Source organism: Homalodisca vitripennis, chromosome 4, assembly GCF_021130785.1.
Source record: "Homalodisca vitripennis isolate AUS2020 chromosome 4, UT_GWSS_2.1, whole genome shotgun sequence".
NCBI classification, from domain to species: Eukaryota; Metazoa; Arthropoda; class Insecta; order Hemiptera; family Cicadellidae; genus Homalodisca; species Homalodisca vitripennis.
This window is the reverse complement of record NC_060210.1, coordinates 82,610,118-82,624,849: the sequence shown is the minus strand read 5'-3', so window position 1 is coordinate 82,624,849 and position 14,732 is coordinate 82,610,118. Positions and strand designations below refer to the sequence as shown.

The 14,732-nt window shown below is 31.5% G+C and overlaps 1 protein-coding gene across 6 annotated transcripts in view; it reads left to right on the top strand.

The window, feature by feature from the left end:
- Nucleotides 1-14,732, top strand: part of LOC124359652 (cGMP-specific 3',5'-cyclic phosphodiesterase-like) — a 507,337-nt gene that overhangs the window by 489,060 nt on the left and 3,545 nt on the right. For all 6 annotated transcript variants that reach the window (XM_046812571.1, XM_046812573.1, XM_046812572.1 and 3 more), the window contains 11 exons: nt 1,302-1,433; nt 2,810-2,950; nt 3,814-3,916; nt 4,541-4,667; nt 5,646-5,751; nt 7,661-7,804; nt 9,175-9,354; nt 9,796-9,949; nt 12,671-12,816; nt 13,605-13,688; nt 13,871-14,021. In XM_046812571.1, the coding sequence (XP_046668527.1) occupies nt 1,302-1,433; nt 2,810-2,950; nt 3,814-3,916; nt 4,541-4,667; nt 5,646-5,751; nt 7,661-7,804; nt 9,175-9,354; nt 9,796-9,949; nt 12,671-12,816; nt 13,605-13,688; nt 13,871-14,021 (1,468 nt within the window). The remainder of the gene's footprint in view (nt 1-1,301; nt 1,434-2,809; nt 2,951-3,813; nt 3,917-4,540; nt 4,668-5,645; nt 5,752-7,660; nt 7,805-9,174; nt 9,355-9,795; nt 9,950-12,670; nt 12,817-13,604; nt 13,689-13,870; nt 14,022-14,732) is intronic.

Sequence of the window (14,732 nt, the reverse complement as noted above, 5' to 3'; positions counted from 1 at the left end):
TGACATACTAATACATTAAACCTAACTATCCCAATACATAGAACATTATATTTGTATGTTGACTTGTTGTGTAATTTATTATTTAAATGCTTATGTGTAACGTAGTTTAATGAAAACAATGTGAATGAATCATATGGCAAGACATCTAGAAAAATCTTATCTGTAGGCTATACATTTTGCTTCAAACTGTATATCTAGTTAGACATTGAATTTTATAATGGTGCATGTCCAACCATGGAATTTATCTGAGCGTCGTCGAAGCGTATCACTCAGCTGTAGGCTGATACAGTTCCCTTCTGTTTGCCGGGGATGTACAAATTTGTTTGAGAGTCTAGATCTATCAAATCTTGTAATGACAAATCATTTACTAGAATTCGAGGATTAGCATCTACTACATTACTAAATACATTGGTGCCTTTTAATTAGATCCTTGTGCGTCACGGTGAACAATTATACTGGCCTCATTGTACTTTTTTTATACGAGCCAAGATTCAAAGCTCTGTTAGTCGATATTCGACCTCTTTATCATTAGCAGTATTACAAGAGCAGTCCATACTTGTTGATTAATCATCGAGGATCATCTGAGTATCGAAGTTATACAAGTTCGTCTTGTACAGACCGTATACAGCATTTTGTACAGTCATAATGTCCGTGTTCCATAACCTAACTGTCGTCAGGTGAAGTTGTGATCACCATGACGCAGGTAATAGCATAAGGATACAACTATCACGAGTTATGTAACAACATGTATTCATGAGAATAGTAGTTTACATTGTATCATCATTTGACATCACAAATGTCGACGTCTTTGGATTTAGTTCATTAGAAAGGGATCGAATCGAACATAATCCTAATTCCAAGGAAAGAAGATTCCACACGTGCTTTTTGGATAAACACATTTGGACTCTCAAAAGTGTTTCCTAAACCAGTAGCTTCATGGTGTGAAAAGACAATGCTGTGAAAACTAGGCATGATTTTCTAAGCTTTATATCCCACTGAGATGAAATGGTAAAATTGAAAATAAGGTGATTTCCAACTACCTCCAATGGTACTGAACAACTGAAAGACGTCCATAGACTTCAAAGAAATTAAAAGTCATCTATAATCAAACAAGGACCAGTCAACTCCTGTTGTTGAATTGATAAGTATAAAAAACTCACTCCCGTATTATTTTCACTCATATTTGGCTTTTTAAAGAATATTACAGTAGGAAAACCACTTAATCAATTTCAAATCTTCTTTCAACTAAATGCTGCTACTCGTATATATTTCTTTGGTAAGAAATGCATTTTTTGTTACAGAATATCATGTTCACCACAGTGTTTGAGTTAAAAGCCGACTCCAAAGACGCCGTTATCAACCGACCAACCGTAGCGGAACTCAGCCTCTCCCGCCTTGCTCAGATCGCCCGATACGTTGCGGCCACTGGACAGGTAGACTGCCACTGGCAATAATTCTGTATATGTACATATTTGTGATTGTGCGGTATACTGTCCATTTGAAAACTTTATATTAGGAAAAATAAAACATATGTATGAAAATAAAACAAGATGGAGCTCCTCCACATTATGCTTTTCCTGTGCGACAATATCATAGATAGATGCACACTAACCGGATCACTGGATCGGTATAAGAGGATCAATTGAGTGGCCGGCAAGGTCTCCAGTCTTAACACTCTTAGACTTTTTGTGGGGTCACTTGAAATCAGCAGTTTTTAAAATACATCCCACTGGTGTCCAAGACTTGAAAAACGGGATCACTGCTGAGTGCAGACGCTTAACCAGAGAAACGTTTAGAAAGGTTAGGCAAGAATTTGAAAATAGGTTATCTTTTTGCTGGAACAACAATGGCTACCAATTTGAACATTGGATTTGAAGTTTACAAAGGATATACAACAGTATTTAGCGATTAGTTTTGTTGTTATTAGCAGTAGTACAGTAGTTTGTAGACTAATAAAATTGTACTGTAAGAAAGTACATTATTGGCTTGCTGATAACAAAGGTCTTGGCCGATTTCAATTATTTTTTACCAAAATACAGCATTTTGATGAGCTTCATTTGAGGTGTCACAAGGTATTAGTTGCAATTTAAAAATTTTGACTTTGGGTACAGGAGGCATGGGAGTGAGCATCCCCATTTAAAAAAATTTTTTTTATTCCCCCAATTAGTACTATACACAACCATGTACAGAATTTTGATACTTGGTCTATAAGTCTTTTAATACGAGTTTGAAGTTTGCAAATGAATACCCTGTATATTAGATATATTATAAACTATCGTTGAGTTAATAGATGATAAGTATGGTACTTGTTCTATAAATAAATAACTTATGATGAAATATGTACTAATCGGTGTTTGGTGAATAGAACGAGGGCACAGAAAATTACTATAACTAATTCCAAGTCTTCAGCATCGAGATGCTTCTAAGGATAATTCAATCTAAGCTGATGTGAAGCTTTCCAAATATACACTACAATGGTGGTAAGATTCAATGAATTTTCAATTTATAGCTCCTCTTGGAAAAAAGTGTTAATTGTATTTTAAATATTTAAACTGAGTTCATCACTCGTCTATATTGGAATCGTTCCAATCAATTTTTCAATGTATTTTAAGAACGGTTTGTAACCTACGCCTGAAACAAAATTTGTGTACAAAATTGGTTGTTAAAAAAGAGTTTGTACCATAAAAGGCTAATATTGTTTACTCTGTTAAGAAGGGAAGATTGTTTTGGCAAAGTCTAGGAAATAAAATAATTATTTTTAAACTATGTTGAGCAATCAATGGTTGTTACATTCCTTAACATGTTGTAGATCCTAAACATCGGGGACCTCTCGTCATGGATGAATCATGAGGTGAAGGAGGAAGATGGTTTTGTCAGTCGCAGTATCCTCTGTATGCCGATAGTAAATGGACAGAAGTCTGTCATAGGAGTGGCTCAGCTTATCAATAAGGTGAATAATATTTATGTCTACTTAATATAGTGAGTATATTAAAACCGCATACGAATTATTTTTGCTGATTTATCAGACTTGAAATAAAAACTTACTTTTCACAGTAATTTTACAAATATTGAAATATTTTCAATGCTTCTAATGTTTTAACACTCTACTCTCTATATGGGAGAAGTCAATTTAATGTGTATTGTACAATACAACAATCCAGAGGATTGAATATTGAAACTACAAGTATTGAAACCGTTTTTCCAATGCTCCAAGATTCTACATACAAGTATTATGTTATTTAATTATTATGTTCCTAAAAATTATCGCTCATGTTTTGGCTCCAGACATAGATGATAAAAAATAGAGTTTTTTATTGCAGACAAATTTAACGTATGAGTTTGAATTAAAACATGTAAGCTCCGTAAACACAGTAACGTTCACGTCCAATTTAGAGTGAACACACTAACACGAAGTGTCGTCCGAAAGTTATCTAATGCACGATGGAATCTACCACATTCTGCTTGGCAAGTGAAATTGTATCACATGTAAGTGATACTAGAAGTTATCTAATGCATTATAGAGTTTACCACATAGTGCTTCAGAATGTGAAATTGCGTCACGTGCTACTGGCACATCAAATGATTACACCAAACTTGCTCATCAAAATAACCCTATATGTGGAGCTAGACAATGTGGAGTATTTAATAGAAGTTCTCACCTTCTACTATTAAAGTGGATTTTGCTTAGAGCATTCATTACTACTAATACTGTGGAATAAGTGAACATCATGTAGAAAAGGTTGTTTTAGATTTTTTAGATAGTCATTTGATTTGCAATATAAAAATTAAAATTAATATATTTATATTTTTCAGGACACGGGGCAACCCTTTACTGACTGTGATGTTTCAATTTTTGAGGCCTTCGCTATATTCTGTGGACTGGGAATCCACAATACTCAAATGTATGAAAATGCCTGTGAGTAAACTGGCTTTTTATTAAATAAATATATATATATAGAAACTAAACTGGTTTTGTTTTCTCAGCTGCATACACATTTAAGTATTGTGTATTATTGCTACATTATGGTCTAGGAATACTTTCTTAACACAATTATTAAGAAAATTCACAAATGTATTCTAAATAGAACACAATGGCCTATTTTTGATGTTCGGATTTCCACTGTCTACCAGTGTGTCATATCCATGACGCTACATCTACATCCAGCAGCCCTAGATGGCTTAATTGTGATTCGTCGAATCCCACTGTCTACCATTGTTAAATATCCGTGGACCCTAGATACTCCCATACTGAAATTTTCAGTAAAGTAGTTTGTGTTCTGCCATTGATAAGTTTTAGAGAATGAACAAACGTAAATCTTTTATATTAAAATGTACCTTAGTTACCACAAACGCATTCTTAAATTTAATTTATTAATGACCTTAATGCTTTTTATTAATCAACTGTCTAAGAAATTCATGCTAGTTACCGGCTATGCAAAAAACCAAAGCTCTGCCAAAATTATTTGCACAGACTATGATGATTCATTAATAACTATAGCTAGCTACTCACAAACTGAATTAAAGTGTTTTTGTTAACAAGGTAAACTCATGGCAAAACAAAAAGTAGCCCTGGAATGCCTTTCTTATCACGCTACTGCCTCTGCAGAGGACACCAACAAACTGAACCAAGATGCGATCCCTTCAGCAGAAACTTACAATTTGTTCAGGTAAGTTTAAAGCATGCTTTGTCCAATAACGTATTTTGGCAGAAGCTTCATTAATAAATCAGAGAAATTCATTGACGATAAAACTCCCTTTCCCTTGACACCTAATGTGTGTATTCATTTTTCATTCATGTCATATCAAAGGAGTGAATTTATTTCATCAACTAAGAAAACTTAGTCAACAATAGGAACATTCATAATACTTAGTTTATAGCAGTTAGTTATTTGGCAATCAACTATGAAGAGTGTGTGCTATTTGGACGTGTCTATAATCCTAGTAATAGCAAATGAGAACAGGAAAGCTTGCTGGAGTAGCATTAACAAGAAAATGAGTTCCAAAGATCAAAAACAGCAATTTTTTCCAATATTATTAAATTGTATTTGTTCTAATATTATCTCGAGCTACTTTTTTTATGTACAACAGTTAAAAGCTTACACTAGCATTATTTATGGACCGTTTTATATGGTATAGCTGCCAAAATGTTTGTATTTAAATTTAATGACTTCTATTAATCTTTAAAATCGTTCACAATATTATTAGTTTCATGGTATTAAGATTTAATAATTAAATTATGTAAACCCTTTAACTAACCGCCTTCTTAATAATATTAATATTAATGTTTCTTTTAATTTGAGACTGTAAGAACAATCACTATGCAAATTTGAATTTTTATTTTTACTGGTGTTTTTAAATAAAAAGTAAAATTTAAAAAACACATACAGATTTAGGCACTTCTGACCCACTTTTATATTACATTTTTGGTTTGTCTTTACATGAAAAACAAATCTCCAATGTATTACCAGAGAGTTTTATATTGCATTTTATATTACAAGATAAAAATAAAAAATTTATTCATTTATATATATATATATATATATATATATATATATATATATATATATACACACATTTTATTATATTCTTTATGTTATGACCAATATTTGATGCCGATGCCGCCTGATATTCAACTCTTGTTACAGCTTTACATTCATAGATTTTGACTTGACTGATGAGGACACTTGCAGAGCAACAATCCGTATGTTTCTACAATGTAATCTGGTGGAACAGTTCCATATACCTTACAATGTGAGTACTGGTATAGTTAGTTACGCGTGTCACTATGGTTGATCGTCCAGTGTCTGGCACACTCTGCACTTTAGTCGTTCATTTGTTTGTTTTCTCTTGGTAGTCCTTAGTCCTAAATAATGACAAATACTTTTGACACACTGAAAATAAAAGTCTTATTTTGCATTAGGCAGGTGAACGAGCAATCAAAATAGTCCATCAGGCTTAGTCGAAAAAAGTATAGATTTTGTGACATCTGAAATATTATTAATTTATTCTCAATGGTTTTAAATGTACTCAATATCTCAAAAACCGCTCAATATGTTTAATACAAAAAAATTAGGAAATGTTATAACCATTCCAGAACACATTTTATATTTTGTATAGCTTCATAATTACTTGAGTAGTGAATTTTGTTATAAAAGTTTGAAGGGCTGACAAGATGCGTACCATGCTGGCCAACAAACTTAGTCAAGGCTTTTGTACCAAGTTTGAACTTTTCAGCATTCCTATCACCAGTTGTTAGTGATAGAAAAAATTTAATGGGATTTACATGCAATCAATATCTTGAAAATCATTTGAAATAAAAAAAAACCCAATCCAGGACACTTTTTGTTTCCTCCCTAGGTTAGTAAATAAGAGGGTTGTGGATGTTTTAAAATTATAATATATTGAAACGAAATGACATACCAAGCTGAGGATATAGCCAATATATTTCTAAGATAAGTTTTTGTACTTATTTTTTACTTAATTGTGCTTTTTCGGACAGTTAGTGTTTCCACAAACTGCATTTTATAGAGTTTATGCAGTTTTATACATATATTATATTTAGAATTCTATATATATTCAGTGTGAGTTAAAAGTATGGATACACTCTGTTTCGGTTTGATGGATAAAATGGAGTGAAGTAACTCGAGACACCTTTCTAAGAAATAGGAGTGAAAATCTTTAGTCACTGTTACAACTTTGACAATTTCCCCAAATTGGGATTGGGGGGGGTGGCTCAACAATTTTGAATTTAAAGGCCCATTAAGTGACACCTCATTTGAAAGGTCTTAATAAAAAAAGAAGAACAGTGGAAACAAGAGCTTTATATCTCAACCCCAGTACAAAATGGCAGCTCATTGAAAAAGCTGATTTTGTATAAGAAATCTATATAACTAAATTATTTTTGTATTAATAAGGATTACAACTACTCTAGAAAATACACTAAGTATATTCTAAAAACTAAAATAAGCCTAATTAATTGTATGTGAAGACCATTTACACGGTACAGCTGATGTTCAATCATAGTCTGTCTGACTTTGGAACTGTTCAGCCATATTGATTGTATATATTGATGACCTGATATTTAGGTCAAAGAAGAGAGTACAGAGTGTAGGGCTCTCTTAATACTAACAGTTTAAATCACTCCAGTCTGCTTAATAGCAAACCATCAAAAGCTGATTCTAGGTACAACCAAATATAGGATAGTAATGCAACCGTAATATAAGTGATCCAATTTGAGTGAACATGAATTTAACTAATGAATTCTTATAGAATATTAAAATTAACTTTGTATTATATAATTGGTAGACTTTTATATCTAATCCAAGACTAGGGCTATTTTAGAATTTTTATTTCATAGTTTAAATAAAAATGTTTATAGTTTGATATGAAAAATGCTTGCTCATTTCAAAATTTCACAATTTCAAAAACATTTTTGCAAGGTTTTGCAACTCTGAAATTCTGGCTTTTATTTATTTGGAGTCAACATACTTTCTCATTAGACAAATGTTGTCAGTATAGTCAGATATTTTATCTATTGATTTGTTAATATACTCTGTACATAAGTTTTGTTCAGTTACTTATCCTGTTGATTCAAAATATTTTACATGATAATCAATATATAAAATATGTTTCTTTGTCAAAAAATGTTTGTCTGATTCAGGTGTTGTGTCGCTGGGTGCTAAGTGTCAAGAAGAACTACCGACCAGTGAAATACCACAACTGGAGGCATGCTCTAAATGTTGCTCAAACCATGTTCGCCATGCTCAAGACTGGCAAGATGGAGAGGTTCATGTCTGATCTGGAGGTGAGGCTCATTTCTCATTTCTAAATCCCCTTTACTTTATCTATTTTATCCTTACATGAGGCTTGAAAACATAATCTGATTGTTTAAAAACAGTTTATTGTCTAAAATGATTTTTTACAAATTATCCAACTTAAGCACTAACATATTTTCCACTTTCAATATACAACTGGTTTATATTTTCTAAATTTAGAGAGATAAATGAGAACAATATAAAATAGAAATAAATAGATAAGAGTACATATTTTTTCTTGCCATTTGAAAAGAAAAAATCTACAAAAAAATTCTTGAAGAGACCATAGAAGATATAAGGATTATTTGGATCATACTGTACAAACTTTTATTTTCAATATTTACTTAACAAATATTATTTTTAAATCACTGCATCTTACGAGACTGTTCTATTTTTGTTACAGCTAATTAAAGATTGTTTTTTAAGCAAATAATGTGTAGCTGTGTAATTGTAATGTGTGTGTAAATTTAGAGAAGTAAATGGGAACAATATAAAACAGACATAAATAGTTAAGAGTAAATATTTTTTTTTCTTTACTATAGGTAAAAGAAAAAAGATACAAGAAATTCTTGAAGAGATCATAGATATAAGGATTATTTTGATCATTACTGTTCAAGAAATCACACTTTTATTTTCAATATTTACTTTAAAAATATTATTTTTAAATCACTGCATTTTAGGACATTGTTTTATTTTTGTTACAGCTAAATAAAGATTGATTTTGAAGCAAATAAATTGTAAATCTATATGTACTTTCAGATTTTAAAGATTATTTCAAAGACAAAATTATAGATTCAAGTTTACAGTCAATTGTTATAAATCAATGAAAATTTGTTTTATTTCGAGACGATCTTGAAATATGTTTGGACATCTCCAGGCATTCATTATGTATTCAGCACTTCCCCGGAACTCTCAATAAGGATGACAGTTCATATACGTCTAGTAGATGTAGAAGTTCTAGGTAAGATATCAAGAATAGACTGAGATACTTGGTATGTAAGTGGTCTTGAAGGCTAGGGTCTTCTAGTGTTTAGGTGGTTGGAGGCTTACAGAGTTCAGATTCTCTGCCATAGACAAAGAATTGTAAAAGGCCAAATCTTAACAAATGGCAACAGATATCCACATCAGTCTTATAGCAAGGGAACATAAAGATTGATATACTTATTGTTTTGCTACTAACCACTGTGGTAATAGATCTTTCTCCAATTATCACAAACACAAATTTGTAAAACATTACAAAAAAGTAACATATACAGATTTTTTTCGAAATTTAGTTGAATTGTACTTTTACTTGGCATTAAGAATATAAATATAACTTGGATTCATAAATTATTGTCATGATATATACAAAATTTTCCAGATACTAGGACTTTTAGTGGCCTGCTTGTGCCATGACCTGGATCATAGAGGTACCAACAACGCCTTCCAGACCAAGACAGAATCGCCACTAGCTATTCTCTACAGCACTAGCACTATGGAGCATCATCACTTCGACCAGTGCGTCATGATACTGAACAGCGAGAATAATAATATATTTCAGGTACCATGTAGATGTTAGCTTGTACCTATTTTTATTCCATAATCCAGTTTATGAATGAAATTAAATTGTTTGCATACAATTGATGTTAATAAAGTGTTTATTATTAACATTAGTCTACAATTCCCCAGGAGGTTTCACTTCTTGCTGGTTTATACCTATCATTGATTATTTATACACAATGATATTATTGTAAGTAAAGATCACTGTGTAAAGATGCATTGTTAATTAAATAGAAACTATAACATATACCACATTTAAAATATTACAATTTAATACGTGTTACTTATTGCAATAGAGCAAAAGCTAAGATTTCAAATATAAAGAAAGCAATATTGTTACGAGTATTATTATTTCTATATTTGACCTCATCATTTAATAAACATTTCTATAAGACTAAAAAATAAAAGTATGAGATTTAATGAGTAATGTCCATGTTTACAGTCTCTGTCGATGGAAGACTACAGATATGTAATGAAAGTTGTTGAGAATTCAATTCTTTCAACAGACTTAGCCATGTATTTCAAGAAGAACAGCAAGTTCATGGAGCTTATTGAGAATGGAGAGTTTGATTGGCAGAGTGAGGAGAAAAAGGAATGTAAGTATTGATTGATTGCAGCTGTGGAAGTGTTACTTGGTCTTAATGTTAGTTCAGTTTTTTATGACTAGAATTAACATCAAACTATAGAGTTTGGCCTTAAAACCCCTGATTCAAATATCCGTCTTGATAAAAAAAACTGTAGGTTCTGAAAATTGGAATGGAATTAAAACATTAAATGATTTGGGTTTCGGACATTTGCCGTTTTTATATGTCAAAATAAATAACACAACGTTCGAGAATTGAAATCTATCCTCTTCTTCAGGTGAAGCATACAGATCAATTCTCTTTTATTTCATGAATTAAGAAAGATAACTAAGAAGAGAAAAAAAGGAGTCAAACTTACCTTAAAAAGGAGAGTCCAGATAGGAGTAAATTAATCGAGACGTTATCAATGCACAGGATGCGGGTCATGAGTACGAGAATCCAACAGTACTATCACACATCACATCAGCACAGACAAAAGTGGGAGACTAACAAGAAAATCAATTTCACCACTTCCTGTGGCCTCATGACTGTTATCTGAAACAATGAGACAGGCAGGCGATAGGCGGGAGGGGAAGGTGTAAAGGCAGCCACCTCCAGCCCTATTAGATATATGTCTTCTTGATAAAGAGAACAGACTATTATATGTCTGTCTGATAAAGAGGGTAAATTGTAATACTCAAAACGTTGTGTTATACATTTTGTAACAAATAACGATGGCAAATGTCCTAAACTTTAATATCCATTCAAAATTTCATCATCATTAACAAACAAATTAAGTAAATTATTGTTATTACTTAACTCTTTCATCAATAACTCCCTTAAATATATATTGGACAGATGTTTTAATTGATTTTTATAGAATATCCCGTTCTTCTGATCTTTTCTATAAAATATTTTTTCTTTCTCATTGTGATAGCATTAAATTAAGTTCTGCCCACTGATTGATAAATTTATAAATTTTACTTTTGAAGTCATGCTTGATGAGATAATCGTAATAGCTTCTACGATCTACTCTTAATAATACTCAGACAATCTCTATAGTACTCATGCAGTTAATTCCCAAAGATTGGAAGTCTTCTTGATTGAGCTCATCTTGGGTTATTAAGCCAGTTTACATGACTAACAATGAAATTATTATCACATACGGTATTATATTTTTTATAAGATTTTACCTAAAAGAGTGCAATACTAATATATGTAAAAGCATTGCTAGGGGCTTGATAATTTGTTGAATATCGCTATTACGGCTATGGAAATAAAATCCTAAATGTACCTTTTTAACCCCAAAGCTGAAATCATCCCAACCTAATACCTCATTGAAAGATCTTGAGAAAGCAACTGTCCCTTGGCCATCACTAGATATAAAAAATAATAGTTACCGCTCTTATTAAATTGACTATGATACATTTGTTTACTCTCTAAGCATATGGGTTTTACCTTGTTATGGTATATGCTTAAATAAAATGTTGAATTTAGAAAAAATGGGCACCTATGATGATTTACTTATCTTTATTCTTCTGTGGTAGATCAATCAGGTAATGAATGCTTCTATTTAAATTTCAAACATACTACATCAAAATTCGTTTACATCTTCATCATAATTCTGTGCTTTATTAATATTGAGGGACTTTATATCACTTTATATCTTTTTCGTATTTTGTTATAGAGACGGCTGTTACATCTCTCGACGATATATCAGTGAATCTTTTATTTTACCATCGTAATTTATGAACTATGAGCGTTTTGGCTTTTAGCATTCCTGGTTTGTAGATTGCAGTTTTTACATTCCCTAAAAGTGCTGTACTTTTTTTATATTTCAACATCTCTACCACATATAAGACTTGTAGTTGCGGTTGATCAACTAATATCTTCTAGTCAGTACCTCCATCTAAACGATTCCTGAAGTATTCTTGTTGAAACTGAATGTTCCTCTGTTTCTATAAAATTGTCAGACCCTGTTTCATATGAAATCTTAGCCATTATAGTTATGCCCAGTTTGTTCATGTTTAGATTAACTGTCCTATCCTCGTCAATGAAAACAAGCACAGTGAAAGTCAATAGGTAAATTTTGTTGAATTAAGCAACAGTATATTGTTCAGCGCTGTTAATCAATCGTGATCACAAAATGTTTAAGTTCAAACATAGTCTGTAATATAAAATAAAAGATTGTGTCTTTAAAACTCACATTATGAATGCTTATTGACGTACTTTCTAATGCATTCGGTTAAATATAGTGATGCGACCAATTACTACAGAGGCCAATCGTTTAAATTTGTTGTAGGAAGCTTAGTTAGTGTCCAATCCATTAAAATGTATGTATATATGACATGCATGATTGTTCAGCATATAATGTGGTTGTTTAAATATTCTTTTACATGTTCAGGCCTTACATCTCAACAGAGTATTATGATGACTAGAATTTCAAATACAACCATGTGAACTTTACTGTTCGAAATGTCTGAATATTCCTTTATTTTAAATAAGAAACGCACAAGTAATTCACTATTGACATTTTTGTTATTTACCTAATAACAGGCCGTTATTAACTGATGTCTACAGGATGTTACTGAAGACTATTAGGATCGTAAGTGGATATATTTTTTTTTCTCTTTTGGCAAACAATATATACCAGTGATGAAACAATAGCAATCATAGTTCATTGTAAAATCTAAGCTATTTCAGCTAAGATTAAAGGTAAAGTGATTTTAGATTAATGTTATTATCTTGTTGCAGTGTTGTGCGGCATGATGATGACAGCCTGTGACGTCAGTGCTATTGCAAAGCCATGGGAAATACAACATAAAGTCGCCAAATTGGTTGCTGACGAATTTTTTGACCAGGGAGATCTTGAGAAATTGCAATTGAACCAACAGCCAGTGGTATGTTGATTTATATCAAAAGGAAACAACATGCACTTACCATTAGAAAAAATGTATTTTATATAATGAAATAAATATGTATATAAAGGTATATATATTACCTCTGGTCAAGATGATTTATTCAAGTACATTTGATAAAGGAAACTTTTGTATACGTATTTACACCAAAACCAATTAAAACTGGAGCAAGCACTTAACGAGATATTGTTATGTAGTGGCCAATACATTACTGATATTCATTTACTGATATCAAGTATCAGTTAACTTTATTATTAATTTATGCTTGGTAAATAACCTACACCAACAAATGTAATTGTGGTCAAATTAGAAAATAAAAGTGGAACAGACAATATTGGTTAACATAAATACGATAATAACTATTTCATAAATCCAGTTATGTCATTCAAATGGGATGTACACTGGTAGCACTCATTCAAGTTCATTATAAAATAGCATACAAGAGTCAAGAGAATTTACTAAAGTTAATGTTGACTACGCTGTCAGTTTTGGTAAGAGATGAATAAAATCAATATGATGGTAGAAACAGTTCAAATAATATATACAATTTATTAAAGTTGGAAAGTTAAAACCATTTGAAAACTGTTTTATTACTAAATTGATAAACCGCATTAAATTACTTATTCTTTTTTATTTGGTACTAATTACTTGTTAAACAGTAAATTTAAAATGTTACTAATTTTCTGCTCTTTTCATTTTTATAGAAAATGTGTAATTAATACTTATTTTACTCATAACAATACGGATTACTTTCTTAATATGATTTTCAGGCCATGATGGACAGAGAACGCAAAGACGAATTGCCACAAATGCAAGTTGGCTTCATAGATGTGATTTGTCTTCCGCTGTATAAGGTACAATCTAACTTTTTAAATCAAGCTTTAGAGATCTTTAACAATGTTGTCTGACTGCTCAGAGAGTTTTGCTGTCATGAATGTTAGAGTGTTATTAACATATTTTTCATGTTGATACTGATTTTATCAAAATAATAGAAAATGTCACTTCTCAAATATACTTGTTGACTGATTGATTGCAGGTATTGGCAGAGACATTCCCGTGGATGCAACCACTCTACGATGGCTGCTACACCAACAAGCTACACTGGCAGGATTTGGCCGAGAAGGTAGAGATGGGACTCACATGGATAGATCACGATACCATTGAGAAACCCATAGAAGAGTTTGCTGGTATGTAGATACTACACCAACATAAAGCATTGAAAGGTTAAGAATAAAAGTATATAGCCTGTCTCTATACAGGCCTGTCTCTATTGGTGTAGTACCCTACTGAAATCCAGATAATGAAATAAAGATACTTGCAGTAGTAGCCATTCTATGCAATAAGGCTTCGATAAGATTCCTCTCATTTTATGGCGTTTATCTTATGTTAAGTGTCAATTTCATCTGTTTTAAAGATCTAAAATATTTTTATTTTTATTTAAAAAAAAAAACAGGTCGGTTTCTTTTTTAGCCTTATTCAGCCAGTACTGTACCCATGGACCATTGTTTTATGAGAGGACCTTACCATAAAGTAAAAGGTTTATAATAAAGATATAAAATTCTACAGTCAGGCAAGCTAGAGTAATATAAATACGTTTAGAGTAATACGAATACGGTTAGAGTAATACGGTTTTACAAAACTCCGGCATTTACAACAATCCGAAAAGATTTTTACTATTGAAAAAGACAACTTTTTGGTATGAATGCTAAACACTATTACTGACGTATTAGTATATTCATTTAAATTCAGGTAGTGTACCATTAAAAATTATTATCCAGTAGAAACAACTGTAAATAAAAACATAATGAATTTTGTAAATTTTACTCTGCAGTAGAAAGTAGTTTTAAAAGAAATTCTGTGCAGAGTAACAAGATGCTGGCTTTATTTATTATTTATTT